The 14,031-nt window shown below is 58.7% G+C and overlaps 1 protein-coding gene across 2 annotated transcripts; it reads right to left on the bottom strand.

Moving 5' to 3' along the window:
• Positions 1 to 3,962: 3,962 nt before the first annotated feature.
• Positions 3,963 to 11,524, bottom strand: TAMALIN (trafficking regulator and scaffold protein tamalin). Of its 2 annotated transcripts, XM_044226597.1 has the most exons (8): positions 11,271 to 11,524; positions 9,138 to 9,187; positions 7,516 to 7,570; positions 7,315 to 7,417; positions 6,049 to 6,142; positions 5,880 to 5,946; positions 5,595 to 5,661; positions 3,963 to 5,184 (listed from the first exon to the last, which is right to left on the bottom strand). In XM_044226597.1, the coding sequence occupies exons 1-8, from the start codon at positions 11,520 to 11,522 to the stop codon at positions 4,688 to 4,690; spliced, it is 1,185 nt and encodes a 394-aa protein (XP_044082532.1). In that variant the 5' UTR covers positions 11,523 to 11,524; the 3' UTR covers positions 3,963 to 4,687. The 2 variants fall into 2 exon arrangements, with proteins under 2 accessions (XP_044082532.1, XP_044082533.1); XM_044226598.1 differs by lacking the exons at positions 7,315 to 7,417; positions 7,516 to 7,570; positions 9,138 to 9,187; positions 11,271 to 11,524 and adding an exon at positions 7,240 to 7,273.
• Positions 11,525 to 14,031: the final 2,507 nt, after the last annotated feature.

Raw genomic sequence — 14,031 nt, 5'->3', positions numbered from 1 at the left:
CAAGTTCTACGGTTTTGTCTCCAAGCAAAATGGGAGTGTTTCTGGATTACTCCTTCTAACATCTTTTCTTACATGGGTCAACAAAGCTCTTCTCCAAGCCCAAGCCCTTGTGTGGCCCCCAGAGCCCAGTTTCAAGAGCCCCTCAATCTTTTGATGAGAAGGTTCTCACCTCATTCCAGCACAACACCCACATAAATGGAGACTTGATCCTTCTGGACCTGATCTTCATTTGCTCTCTGGCACATATCAGACTCTATATCCTCAGGTCCCACTTTCATCCACCCTCCATGCTCCCACTTTCCCTCCCCACAGGAGAACCCACAGCCTTAAAGGCTCAGCTCCTCTAAATGGTTCTTTACCATCTTGACATCCGTCCTCATACTCCTTCCTCCAGGAAGTCTTCCCTCTGCCCAGTCCAGGTTCTAGAGACAACCCTATATGAGGGAATGCTGACTCTGCCAGGTACCAGCTAGGCTACCTTAACCTCTCCAACTCTTAGCTTCTTCTTCATCTGTAAAATGGGGACAGTGGCACATGGTTCTCAGATATGCTGTGAGGCCTGAGTGGTCGAAAACTCTGGAAGTGCTTCACACAGTGCCGGTACCTAGAGGTGCTCCGGGAGATAGTCCCTTGTCTTTTCCTTCAGGTACAGCGCACCCCAACTCCACCTGCTGATGGAAGCCTGTCCTTGTCTCTGTGCACTGGTTCTTTCTGCTCCCCCACTCCACTCCTGAGCAGACTCTGGCCAGGGCTGAGCAGGGAGAACCAGGGAGCTCAGCGGCATGCAGCCACCATGCCAGGGAGATGGGGGGAGGTGCAGGGCTCTGTAGGGACCTCAGACCAGAGCTCCACCTGCAAGGCTGTGTCTTCACTCTACCACGCACAAGACCTAGAGTGGCCTCTACTCTTCTCCCTGGAATTATTCGGGGTCCCTTCTGGCTTGGCGATGGGAAAGGTCTCCCAGAGTCCCCTGAGGCACTGAGAGGACCAGAAGGCTGGTGGGAGACGAAGGAGAAGGAAGGGAGGCAGGGCAGGGGAATACCAGCCACACACTATTCCACGTCCCTGCTCCCTTCCCATCCACCCCCACCCTCCACCAAACACGATCCCTGGGTTAATTTTTAGCATCGCAGCTCGCACATTAGTCACTCCCTGTCACCCACCTACACGGCAGGAGGCTGCTGTGCTGGTGCCGTCATCCCATCATCTGTGAGGTGGGATTCAGCCCCCCTTTGGGCACCCCCTCACCCTCCTTTGTGCACACTGTGGCCAGGAGTCCCCTTCAACCTGGGTGAGGGCTACAGGACATCACTCCTGAGACTAGATGCAGGGGAAGAGGGAGGAAGAGGCTGGTCACAGAGGGGCTGGGTATCTCTGCTGGAAGGAGAAAGCCTTTGCAGAGCCCGCCCTCAGCAAGGTGCTAGGCTTTGCTGGGGCAGCTGGTCCCCTGGCAGTCCTGGGTTCTGGGAACAAAGGTAGGGAAGGGCCCCTCCCCAAGATCTGAGCCTCTGGGAGCTGCTGTTTGTCATGGCTGCAGAGCAGCTGTTCAAACAGGGAGCCTGGGGAAGCTTCATTTTCTTAATCAAATGTTCTCCCTCCCCTCGGAACCAGGGAGGGCAAGGTAACCAGGTGCAGGTGCCTGGGCTGGGGTTGACGCCCAGCCCCAAAGGGATATCATGAGAGGGGCCCACAGGTGCCAGCATCAGCTGGAGCAGGGAGGGGCCTCTTCATCACCCCTACTCCAGGGCTGAGAACAAGGGGTGGGGGGGGAGGGGCAGGGAGGGAGGTGGTGATCACCTCTCTGCTGGACTGCCCAGTGGAAGCATTCCTGTTTATTGAGCACCTGCTGTGCACCTCACTGTGTTAGGCACCAGAGGTACAATGTAAACAAGGCTGAGTTTCCTGCCCTAGGGAGGCAGAAGACCTATCTGTACAAAAGAAGTCATATAATTACCAATGGGGAGTAAGTGCTGTAAAGAAGGAAAAAAACAAAAAACAACAACAAAAACTAGAGGAGTCAAGATAAAGAATGATGAGGACAGGAAACTACTGATCTGATCTGGGAAAGCTCTGTGAGGAAGTGTTTAGGCTAAAGCCAGAGGATGAAGAAATCAGTCTTGTAAAGAAGAGTAGTCCAGGCAGAGAGCACACGGTGGGCAAAGGGCGAAGACAAGAAAGGGCTGGGCATATCTGAGGAATTAGACTCAAATATGGAAGAACAGTGTGGCTTAAACAGGAAAAGTGACATTGAAGGAGAAACAATTTTGAGCTTGAAGAGAGAGATAGAGACCTCACCCCGGAGGGCCTCCTGCAGGGCATCCCAGTACGCTTGCTCGCAGATGTTGTGCACTGCACAAAATCTCCTGGTTACCACATTCTTGGGCCTGTATGGCTGCTGTCAGCTCAGAGGAAGGGATGTCTTTTTGTCATTTGTCTGCCCAGGAGGACAAGATGTTATGGATAAGCTGTAGGCAACAGTTTGGGTTTTATTCTTTTTTTTTTTTTTAAGATTTTATTTATTTATTTGACAGAGATCTACAAGTAGGCAGAGAGGCAGGCAGAGAGAGAGGAGGAAGCAGGCTCCCCGCTGAGCAGAGAGCCCGATGCGGGGCTCGATCCCAGGACCCTGGGATCATGACCCAAGCAGAAGGTAGAGGCTTTAACCCACTGAGCCACCCAGGCGCCCCTGGATTTTATTCTTTTATTCTAGGGGATGCCGTGAGGGGTTTTAAGTGAGGAGGGTTATGGTCAGATTTCCTTTTCAGAAAGATCGAGCCCACACTACTAGGTGAGGGGATGCACCAGGGGCAAGAGAGGAAGCAGGGAGCCCATTCAGGAGGCAAGGGCAGTTCCATGCAGGACTAAGAGGGTAGGAGATGGCCTGGCTGGGTAAGGTGCCACTCAGACCCCTTAAAGCTGCCCTTGTATGCTGGTCACTGCCAGCAAGCACTGGCACAGGAGTCTCACGTCCCAGGCCTAGCTCCTTGCTTTCTTCGTGACCCTAGATGGGTCACTTGCCTTGGGTCTCCTCAAAGAATGGTCCACCTCCCAGAGATGCTGTGAGCACATGCTGTCGTTATTGGGGTCCAACTGTGAGCTAGTAGCAGGCAAGAATGAAAGTGGCAGAGAAGATAGGAAAGGTCCCTGGAGGGCTGCTGTGAGGAGTGTGCATTGTCACAAGGAGCCAGGCCAGGCCAACACCAGACTCCATCGAAGTCAAGACAACTATAGAGGGTGGTGAGTGGTAGGACAGAAAAAGCCAGGGCTCTGCCACAGGGGAAGGTGTGACTGTATTTTCGACTGGGTGAGGAGTCCTTTGGGAAGCAGAGCTGAGGACTGAGGAGGCCAGTTATGGGAAGAGTGAAGGCAGAGGGCTTGAGCAGGTGGGATCTGAAGCGTTCTGGATATAGTGAAGGGGCCAGAGAAGGAAGTGAGGAGACAAGAAACTGAGGCAGGCGGGGGTGTCAGACAACCCAGCATGGTAGTCAGAATCTTATTTTAGGAGTACGGTGAGGCATTCTAGAACAATGGAATGGTCAGTAGTTAGGCCTGTCACAGGTTGGGGGTCTGGCGGCTGAGGCCTCCTCTGTGGGAGACCAAGGTCTAGCGCCAAGAGGGTTCCAAGCACAGGGATAGTTAAGTCCTTGAGAGGAGCCTTGGTCACCCCCTGTTGTGAGGATTTGGGAAGGGAAGTTCAAGAAAACCAGAAGCCCAAGTTCTGAAGAGGGGGTGGGACCTCTTCCTCAGGTTCATAAGTGGAAGTCAAGATCCCCCAGACTATGCCCCTGGCTGCAGGCTCCAAGCAAATAAGATGTAAAATACAGTGTAAGGGTGTGTGTGTGTGTGTGTGTGTGTGTGTGTGTGTGTTAGGGGGAGGGGTGTGTGGTAGAGTCAGAGCTTTCTGGAGCCCGGTCCTGCCTCCCACCCCCCCATCACCAGGCAGTTACCACGCTGACAACAGATGCAAAAAACCGTCAATTTTATACAGTTTGTGGTTCAGAAGCAACAATATGCAAAACGGTGGAACAGTCTGGGCTGCCCCCATCCCACCTGGACATGCCCACTCCTGTCCCCCAAGGGGCAGAGAACCCAGGACCCCTGCCCGGCAGGACCCAACTTAGTTACAGGCCCCTAGGAGGGGCCAAGCCCTTAGGGGTCGAGGCCGGGAAGGAGGGGGCCCAGCACCTTAGGCCCCTTCAGGGACCCACTGGTTAACTGGAACTGTGCATGTGTGTGGAAGGTAGGGGAACGACCGACCGGGAGGCCATTTCTCCCCTAGGCCAAGGGTGAGGAGCAAGTAAAGCTGAGGAGAGGGCTTTGCGGGACAGGGTTCCTCCCCTCCAGAGGGGTTTTCCTGGACACCCCACAAGGCACTACCGACCCTGATGTAGGATGAACGCCCCCAAACCTCTCCCATCCCCAGCTTGCCTGGTTCTCCCTGCCCCACCTCCCACTGTGGTTTAGGGGAGGATGAGTTGAAAAGGAATCTGGAGCCCCAGGCTCAGCAGCGTTCCACAGAGACAGCCAGGCACCAGCAGACCGGCTGGCGCTGGCAAGGACCCTCTCCCGCTGCGCTGGGCTCCTGGGGTCCCTTGGGGGGGGGCAGGTACCCGCCCCTCCCCTCGCCCCCTTTCTGCACTGGCTGGATCGAATAAATAAATAAATACCTTCCCCACCCGCCCCGCCCCTACAGCTGGCTCTCCTCCTCCTCCAGGGAGCGGTTGAGTCCGGGGATAAACTTGAGCAGCCGCCGGCGGAAACTGCGGTACTTGGCTTTGCGCAGGCCGGGGCCGCACAGGGCCTGCTCCCGGGCCTCAGTCCAGAGCGCGCCCGGCGCCCCGCCGCCGCCGCCGCCGCCGCCCCCAGGGCCCGCGCACCGCACGCTGGCGCTGCGGCTCAGAGCGGCCCGGAGTGTGGACGCCGGAGCCTCGGCGGGGCCTGGGCCCGGAGCGCGGGCAGGGGGCGGCGGCGGCGGCGCGGGCGGCTCGGCGCCCCCGAAAAAGCACGTGTGGTAGACGGCGTCGTCCGCGTCGCCCCCGGCCCGCCGCGCGGCCCGGCGGGGACCCCCGGGCGCAGCCAACAGGGGCCCGAAGGGCAGCGAGCCCGGGAGCAGGCCCGCCCCATACAGGCAGGAGCGCACCGACTCCAACGTGTCGTAGATGCTCGGGTCCTTCACCACCAGGCCTGCCAAGGAAGAGAGGACAAGAGGGCGGGCCGTCAGAGCGCCCGGGGAGGGGACCTCCGCTCCTTCCTCCCGACCATCCGTGTGGTCCCCTGGCCTAAGCCCCACTTCCCTCCTCTATAAAACAGGACTGTCCACTCAAGTCCTTAGGAGGACCGGCCAGGGCGCAAGGGCGCCGAAGGTATGTGAAACCGGCTCAATGAGCCTCGCCGCTCCCATCTGTGAAATGGAGATACCGAGGTTTTGTCGAAGATCATCATGAGAATGAACTCAGAATGTGTGTGCAGTGTAGGAGCCCAGGGCAGCGCTGTGCCCGGAGTAGTAACCTCTCTCCACCTGGGAGAGGGAAGGAACACTCTAGTTCTGAGGGGGAGCGGGAAGGGGGGTGTGGGTGGGGGCCAGTTCCACTCACCGTGTACCAGCCGCTGCTCCTGCACCATCAGGGACCTGTATTCTCCCCACTTCTCATACAGGGTTTGCTGCAAGAGACACCCCCCGGCTCCCTGTCAGCAGCTAGCAAGAAACAAGCAGGAGGTGGGAAGAGACAGACTGAGGGGGCGGGCAGTACACAGAAGAAATCTTAAGGTTAAAAGCAGGTTTGCACAGGTAAATGGGCCCCTAGGAAGACTGATGCTGGAAGGGGCAGGGACTGGGGGAGGAGAGGGCCATTAGAGGGCCATTATCCCGGCTCTCTTACCTTTAGGTATTGCAGACGGGCCTCCAATTCTGCCTTCCGAATTGACGTCCCGTACAGAGTTTCCAGCCTGGGGAGGTTGGGGAATCAAAGGCTGTGTAAACCCACAGGGTGTGGAAACTGAGAGAAGCTGAGCTCCAGGATCCTCAGGGATTGCGGCCCCCGGACCTACCTGAGAACGTTTCCAGATGCCTTAATGATGTCAACGATCTCTCGATGCCGGATGCCTTCCACATTCAGGCCATTGACACTAGCAATGGTGTCCCCTGCCAGGCAGAGAGGGGGGTCAGTATCTGTTCCTTGAGGTACAGCCTAAGAATTCTAGCCCCCAACCTGAGTCGGAAAGGGTCAGGGTAAGAACCCCACAGAATGCTCCTGAGTTCCCTCCAGCCACTCCTCATGGTTGTGGGGGAAACCTCGTCCTGGCCCAGCATGCCCGCTGCAGGAGTCAGGCCCTCATACGCCCACACCTTCACCCCACCCTCAGGAAAATGTCCCCAAAGGCTGAGCCCTCTCAGATACCCTGGGCTGCCCCTGGAGCTGGTTACTTCTGTCTAGCCCACAGGGAGTCATGAGACTCAGCCAAAACAGGGAGGGGTCAGGATGAGCACAGAGCTGGAATCTGACACCAGCACCCTGGCATGAGAGGCCTCAGCTTCTGAGAGCCTCAGCCACCAAAGAACCTCCCGACTTGAGGCAGGGGAAGCCACCCTCTCCGAGGGCCCACTTCCCATCTGTAAAAAAGGGGGCATGGATCCCTACTGTGGCTACTTCTGGGATCATCAGGGAGAGTGGATGGGAAGGTATTGTGCAAAGTTGAAGTATACCAGTTCGCCAGCAGGGGCTGCTGGTGAGTGGGCACGGAGGTGCGGCTCAGGGAAGAAAGTGGTAATAGAATCGGGGGAGGGGCAGTGAGTTCGTAGGGTCTCAATCCCCTCCCTGGGTCCTGGGGCTCTAGATTTGGCCAATCCCAAGAGTCCCCTACTGGAAGCATCATATAATTTCCTTGTTAAAGGAAGGAACACAGGTACCCCAGAGTCGGGCCAGGTCGGTGTGGGATAGGTCCTGATCTCCAATACCAAGCAGATCTAAAGGAACGTTGCACCTTTCCCAACTCCTGTCCTGGGATGGAGGGCCAGATTGCCAGGAGGAAGGAAAACAGCAGCAGAAACATCTGCCATTAACCAGGCCCTGGCTCTGTGCCTGGGGAAACCCCAGGCATGTTACTGCCCCCATTTTGCAGATGAGACTGCTCGATATCACACAGTAAATGGCATCTTTGCTTGGATCCAAAGCCTAGATTCTATCCATTCTTTTTGGCCTTCTCAAAACAGGAGGAGGAAGGTGAATGATTTCAGAAGACATTTCTCAGCCCCTCTGCTTGGGAGTAAGGTCATCCCACCTTCCTGAAGCCCTGTGTCCTGGGCTCAAGCCTCACCTGGTGTGAGCCCAGCCAGCTGGGCAGGGCTGGACTCATGAACCCGGCAGACAAAAGTCACCATCTCCACGCGCTGCTCCTCCCGGTGGTGAAGGCCGTAAGTCTGTCAGAGACAAGGGAACGATCCGCCAGGGCTGTGGCAGGGGCCAGCCATCCCTGGCCTCCCGATCCCTCACTCCCTCGGTACCCAGCCTCTCCCACCTGGATCTCAAAGCCAAAGGTCTGGTTCTCTTCCTTCTCCAAAGTCAGCACTTTCCTGCAAGGGGACACAGGGGCCATTTCAGGACTGTCACGATGAAAAGGAACTTGCTGGTCCCATAGCGTGGCCTTCCACTGATGTTGGGGGTCTGTTCTAGAACACCCAGGCAGGACTCATCGATCTCCAGCCACAACCCACTCTCATCACGGGTTGCTGGAATGCCCGTCCCAATCCCCAGCCCAGATCAGCTTCATGGAGCCACAGACAATCAATCCAGCCTCCGGGGCAGGGAGGCACTGGAAATAGCTGGCCCCCAAAGGGAATGGACTCTCTGAGCTTTTGAGCCACTCCTCCAGCTTTCTAGCAAGCCCTAGGGTACCACTCACTGACTCGCTGAGGCCCTGAATTCGGGCCCCAGCCCTGAGCCTTTCCTCACGGCAGCCTTGGGGAGAGGGCTGGCCCCACCCCCGGAGGCCAGTCACGAGGCTCAGCCCAGACCACAGCTGCTCCTCCCAGCTGCGGCGGGCCAGCCCACCAGATGTGAGGCTGGGGGGAGGGGAACCTCAAGGCCGCCCCTTCCCGCACTGAAGGCCTGCCCACTGGACACAATGGTCTGGAGCCGCTCCAGATCCTTGCCTGCTTGGGGAGCCCAGAGTTTCCTCTGCCCACCCCCACCCCCTTCCTTCCCGCCCGCCAGAGGCAGAGTGAAAGCAGCCTCCAGAGGCCCCTTCAAGTCTCTGGCCTCAGAAAGGCCTTGGAGACCCAGGCCCACAGCTTGACCCAGATGCCCCCAAATGCTGACCAGCAACTCCCAGTCCTAACTTGAGCTCCCCCCAACTGGGAAAGAAGGCCTTTACCCCCACTGTGTGTGTTGTGCGTTGGGCCGAGGAATAGGGTGACTTAAGTTGTGTGTTACCCCAGTGCTCTCTGGGTTTCTGCAAGTGTTGGCCAACTTTTTTCTGCAAAGGGCCAGATAGTACATATTTTAGGCTTTCTTTGCAAGCTCCATTTGGCCCCTGTCATAGATTGTTCTTTGTTGTTATTTTTACAACCCTTTAGAACTAGAAAAACAACTCTTAGCTCAGGGGCCCAACAGGCCAATCTGGCTAGCGGGCTGTCGTCTGCTGATTCCTTTTAGCAGCCAGGCCCCAGTCTGCTTGGGACTGAGCAATGTAGGGCCTGAGGTCAGCGCCTACTTCAGCCCTGGCCCCAGGATGGGAGCAGCAGAGGACTAAGCTTTTGGAGGCAGGGGTCGCTGGACTCAAACAGCCGGACGCAGCCAGGCTAGGGTCTGGGCCCTAGAGTGGGCTGGGACCAGGAGAGCTCAGGGGAGACCCCGAAGACTTCCACTTCCTCCACCTCCCAGATCCGGATCTCCCTGGGGAGGGGTAACTGGCAGGACTGGGGGTGGCATGAGGAGCACCTGATGACTAAGAATCCCTACCTCCTTTCTCTGCCACCCCCTTAACACAGCCCACGCCCCCACCTGCCCCTCACTCCTATCGAGGGAAGCCTGCTGAGAGAATGACTCCCACTGGGCCGAGAGCTGTGTCCTGCTGCTCTCCACCCCCAGCCCACCTGACCCATGAGAACCAGAGCAGGGGCTGGGATGCTGGCGACTCACCGCTGCTGTTCGGGACTCTGGCCAAGATTCTTCCAGCGGAATCCTGAGCCCTGGGTGGGCAGATACAGAGGAAGGAGCAGGTGAGGGGGACTGTCCTCGAGCCCATGCTGACAGTCCTACTCTGGGAGGTCCCTCCCCTGGGCTCCAGCCCTGGACCCAGCACCTCACTTCCTGTCGCCTGCCTGTCTGGTACCAGTTCCATACCTGCTTTGGGGCCAATGTAACTATTTGCCAAGCGCCGTTGCGGCATCACCACACAGAGCTCTCCCTAAGGCTCTACCCCATAACTGAGACTGTGGGAACACAACGGTCCTACTGGGTTCCGGATGCATGGACTTCTAAGCACTGTGCTAGCCCAGATGGCGAGGGGGGCAAAAGGGGGATTCATTAATCTAGATAGAATAGTCTCTACCCTCAGGGTGCATATCTGCAGGACTCAGAGCCCCCAGACTCTGAAAGCTGAGATAGGGGCTCTTTCCAGATGTTCCCAAAGAAGGGCAGGGGGACCCTGGGCTTGCTTATCAAGGTACTCCAGAGACACCACCCCTCCCCCCCCACCAGTTGGGCATCTCCTCCTATTTTCTCAGTCGCAAACAGAGACTTGGGGGTGCTGGGGTCAGAGACCCAGGTCTGGAGGGCCGGCAGTTCCAGCCTGAACATGAAAAGTCAGGGGACAGTTGGGCCACCCCTCCTCTCCCAAACTACAGGCCGTTTCAGGGACCAACTGTGAATCCCAGCGGTAGGTGGCCAGCTGCACCCAGCTCCACCTGGGTTTCTCCACGTTGCCATATTATTTTGTTGCACTCTTGGACAAAACAAACAAAAACCAGACCTCAAACTTGTCCTTAAGTCTCACTATACTTAGGAGAGGGACTGGGAGGGGTTTTTTTTGGGGGGGGTGGTCAGAGCTGAAGATTCCTCCTTTCTTGGGACCCTGGAGCAACTAGTCTCTCTCCTTCCCTAAATTATTGGCCCTTGGAAGAGGCTGTGCCAGACCAACCCCTGTCCCACAAGCCCTAAACAGCCCAGGGCCTTCCTGGTCGGTTCCCTAGTTAACCCTCCCCCCAGGCTGCCCCAAGGCTAGGAAGAGAAGTGAGCCCTCTTTTTCCAGAACCAAAGACTGGCCTCAGGGGTGGGGGCAGTTCCCAAATGGGCCAGGGTGGAAGGACTGGGCAGCATAGAGAGAGACCCCTTTGTCTTTCAACGCGATTTTCATAAAATGCAAATTCTCAACAAGCTGTTCATTGTATGGGGGGGAGCCAAGGGCCGGGGAGGGGGGGTACGTGCTGAACGGGGAAAGGCCACAGCACCCCCACCCCCCAACCTGGGTCTGTGTCCTGACTTCTGAGCGTTCAGGTCCACAGGCCAGAGGAAGAGCCCCGCAGAGGGGGAGACTCGGAGGGCGGGCGCGGCTCGCATCCTTCCTGCCCCGCGGGCGCCCTGCGACCCCTCCCACCGCGTCCGGTCCCGGCAAAGTCCCGGGAGCCATGCCCTCGCGCCCCGCACCTCCGTCTCGGGGCAAGGCGCAGGCCCGGAGCCCAGCAATCCGGGCGTCCCCTCGGAAGGGTGAGCTCTCGGGAGTCCGCCGCGCCGCACGCACTTTCTCGTCCACCCGCCTCCCTCTCCCCCACGGGCTCTGAGACCCTCAGCGTGTCCCAGCGAGCGGCGGGACCGTAGCCCTAGGCCTCCGCGCTCCAACTGGAGAAGCCCAGGCGAACGGTCCCGGGGGCTTCGAGACACCTGGGCGCGGGAGGCGGGGCACAAGGGTGCTGAAGTCCAGATGGAGAGAGCAGGAGAAGGGGGTGCTCGGGAAGGAGAGGAGCGAGACGCGACGGCTGCGCGTGGGGAGGAGTGGGGAGACGACGAGATCGGGGGCGGCGTGGAGGCGGGGGAGGCTTGAGCCTTTGGAGGAGAGGGCCGAGGTGCCTGACCGAGCGACAGCAGGTTCAGAACGTGTCGGGGGGAAGAGCGGGCTGGGGAAGTAGGTGGGGGACGCGGTGGTCCCCAAGGAATATGTCGTGGGGTCAACGGGCACAGATGCGGGATGTTGCGGGGCTGAGCAGGTCTCGAGGAAAAGACACCGGAGGGTACCAAGGGCTGGGGGGCCGTTGGAGTTGGGGGGTGGGGACGCACCTTTCGGCGGGGCAGGGTGCCCCCGGACACGGCGAGCGCGCGATACAGCTCAGCCGGGTGATAGTCCTCCAGCGCCGCGTACAGGTCGTCTCCGGGGGCCCCAGAGCTGGCGGCTGCAGCACGGGGGCCCGAGGCCGGGGTCGGGGCGGGTGTGGAGGGAGCGACTTCCGAGTCGGGAGCCCGCGCGGCGGGGTCCGGAGCGGCCGCCGCCTCCTCTTTCTGCTGCAGCTTCCTGAGTCGGCGGAGGGTCATGGCTCCAGCGCCCGGCGACCGGCGACCCTCGGAGGCGGTGCTCGTGCGCGCGACAGGGGTGCTTGCGGCTAGAGGGTGCCAGCCGGGCGGGCCCCGGGTCGCTTCCCTTTATAGGATCAGCGAGCTGGGCGGGCTGGGGGGCGGGCGGGGAGCGGCCTCGGAGGGCCTCGCCCCTAGAGCGGCAGGCCCCGCCCCCTGGGGGGCTGCTGCCCGGGAGCCCCGCCCACGGCGTCCGCCGCCCCGGCAGGCTGGGGAAAGTCTAGGGACCTGAACACTCACTGGGGAAAGCCTAGTCACGAAGGAGGGAAGCAGGACGTCCTCGGACGGGGGTCTCCCGAATACCTGACGTGTTTGTGTGTGGGGGGGGGGTCTCCCGGATACATGGCGTGTGTGTGTGTGTGTGTGTGTGTGTGTGTGTGTGTGGTTTTAAGGAGGTTTGGAGGCTCAGGGGAAGATTCTAGGAGATCCAGGGGGCTGCAGGAGACTTTGGGCAAGGGGAGAGTGGCAGCAGCGCTGTGCAGGGGTATGTACAAGGGGTGGGATGAAGTCCCAAAAGAGGTTAGAGATACCCCTGACTGTGCAGAAGCTCCTAGGGAGTGAGGGTCAAGGATATCCCCTTTGCACAGCTGCCGGAAAAGAGGTGAGAGAGGCTCCCTCCCTGCTCAAGGGGCAAGGGAAGCAGTGGAAAGCCAGCAGCCGTGGGTGTGGGCGTAATTCTGGCCTGTCCCTTAAAGGTCAGGAGTGGTCCCTCCTGGATAAGCCTTTCCCAGCTCCTGATGTTGGAGCTCAGACACCCCTTTTCCCAGCAGAAAGATCTTAACTATGCATTGACTCATGGGGAGGGGAATGTGCCTGAGCCGAGTGGGTGCTCAGGGCTGGGGCAGGTGCTCCACCGTTCTCTGACCCCATCTTTGGGACCAGCCCCCAAGACTCTCCCGCCCCCCCACCCCACCCACTGCCTGTGTTACTGTGGCTGCCAGGCAGTGGGAGAGACTGGGATGGCCCAGCTGAAGTCGCTGTCGTCAGAGGTGCCCAAATAAGAAGTGAGAGGAGGAAGTGGAAGGCCAGTCTTGGCGTCTAAAGAGCAGCTAGCCACCACAGGGCGTCAGCACCGCAAGCTGGGGCCTCCACATCCCACCATGGGCCACTAAACAGAGGCTGGGGAGGTACGGTCCCATCTGTCCCTTTCTCCTCCAGTCTTCCCAAACCTGTGTTATGCCTTTACAGCTGACATTTATTGAGCAGTAACCCTGGGCCGTTCACATTATTGTGTGTGTGCGCTGCGTTACATACATGTGTGAACTCACTTGGTCTTCCTAATAAGCCTATGTAATCGGTACCTCACAGATGGGGAAACTGAGGCCCAGAGAGGTTTAATAACTCGCTCTAGGCCCCTGAGTGGCAGAACTGAGACTCCAACCCAGGGAGCCTGATTCCAGAGCCTGGGATCTTAACCCCGTGTCATGCTGTCTCCTTCAGTTCCCCATTCGCCCTACATTTCCAGCCCTGCTCCAGGCCAGGTGCTGGCTGGGCACTGAGCTTACAGAGGCTCCAGGTCTGGTTACGTACGCGTTCCTGTGCTAGTTCTGAGGGCCAGCATGAGAGGTACAGAGAGCCAAGTGGCCATATCTACTTGAAGAGGCCAGGAAGGGCTTTCTGTCTCCTGTCTGTCTCAGTCCACAGGTCTGTCTCAGTCTCTGTGCTTCTGTGTCTCCTCGACTCATGTCACTGCCCCAGCCCCAGGCCCCTGGGGCTCCAGCCCCTGAAGGAGGTGTGGGTGGGAGGGGTGCTTCGCCACCCTTCAGTAATTAGCACAAGTCCAGATGGCAGGATGCTTGTTGGGTGGCGGAGGTGGGGGGGGGCACAGAGGGTGGGTTGGGGACTGCTGGGAGCCAAGAGCTAGCTCCCTTAGTGTCTTCCCCTCCCTCCTCCTACCTCCCCCTTGGCACCACCAAGTGGCCATCAGCTGAGGGGCCGAGGGGGTGTTGGTGGGGAAACATGGGACTATATTGTGAAGCATGAGCACAGATGGACCCCTGGACCGTCTGCTGCCTGCTCCCGACAGACGGCATCTGTGGTGCGGGTGGGGGTGGGGTGGGGGATGGGGAGGCGATAGGCGTTGGTTTCTATTCTCTTCACTCCTGAGGCTGTCCCCAAAGGGACCAGCAAAAGGGCACCTTGTACAGTCTCTTGTGGGAAGGACCACCACCCCAGCTATCACAGAGCGCAAGCCCACAGACACCACCTTGTCTGAAAGCCCAAGTGGACGCCTCAGGTATCACGGCACCAGTGTCTCGAGCCCTATTAAGACAGTCCTCCTTCAGGCTGACGTGGAGGCAATCTGCAGGTCAGTCTGCCTTTCTGCCTCTGAGTGAGGGCACAGCACCAGAGAACTGAAGTTCACACAAGTTTCCCCCTCCTATAGGCAGAGCTCCAGAAAACCCCCGAGTAAGGGAGGCCCGGAAGGCGCAATGTGAGGCTCATTGTACGATTTGCTTAGATCCTGGAG

The sequence above is a fragment of the Neovison vison genome, chromosome 12 (genome assembly GCF_020171115.1).
Source record: "Neovison vison isolate M4711 chromosome 12, ASM_NN_V1, whole genome shotgun sequence".
Classification (NCBI taxonomy): domain Eukaryota; kingdom Metazoa; phylum Chordata; class Mammalia; order Carnivora; family Mustelidae; genus Neogale; species Neogale vison.
This window is presented reverse-complemented; position numbering and strand designations above follow the sequence as displayed.

Excerpts from the sequence above, each read along its gene's own strand:
- TAMALIN (XM_044226597.1), bottom strand. The coding sequence starts at position 11,522 with ATGACCCTCCGCCGACTCAGGAAGCTGCAGCAGAAAGAGGAGGCGGCG. Across the intron at positions 7,571-9,137 it reads CAGAGTCCCGAACAGCAGCG|GAAAGTGCTGACTTTGGAGA; the intron begins GTGAGTCGCCAG and ends GTCCCCTTGCAG. Across the intron at positions 5,185-5,594 it reads GGAGCAGCGGCTGGTACACG|GCCTGGTGGTGAAGGACCCG; the intron begins GTGAGTGGAACT and ends CTTCCTTGGCAG.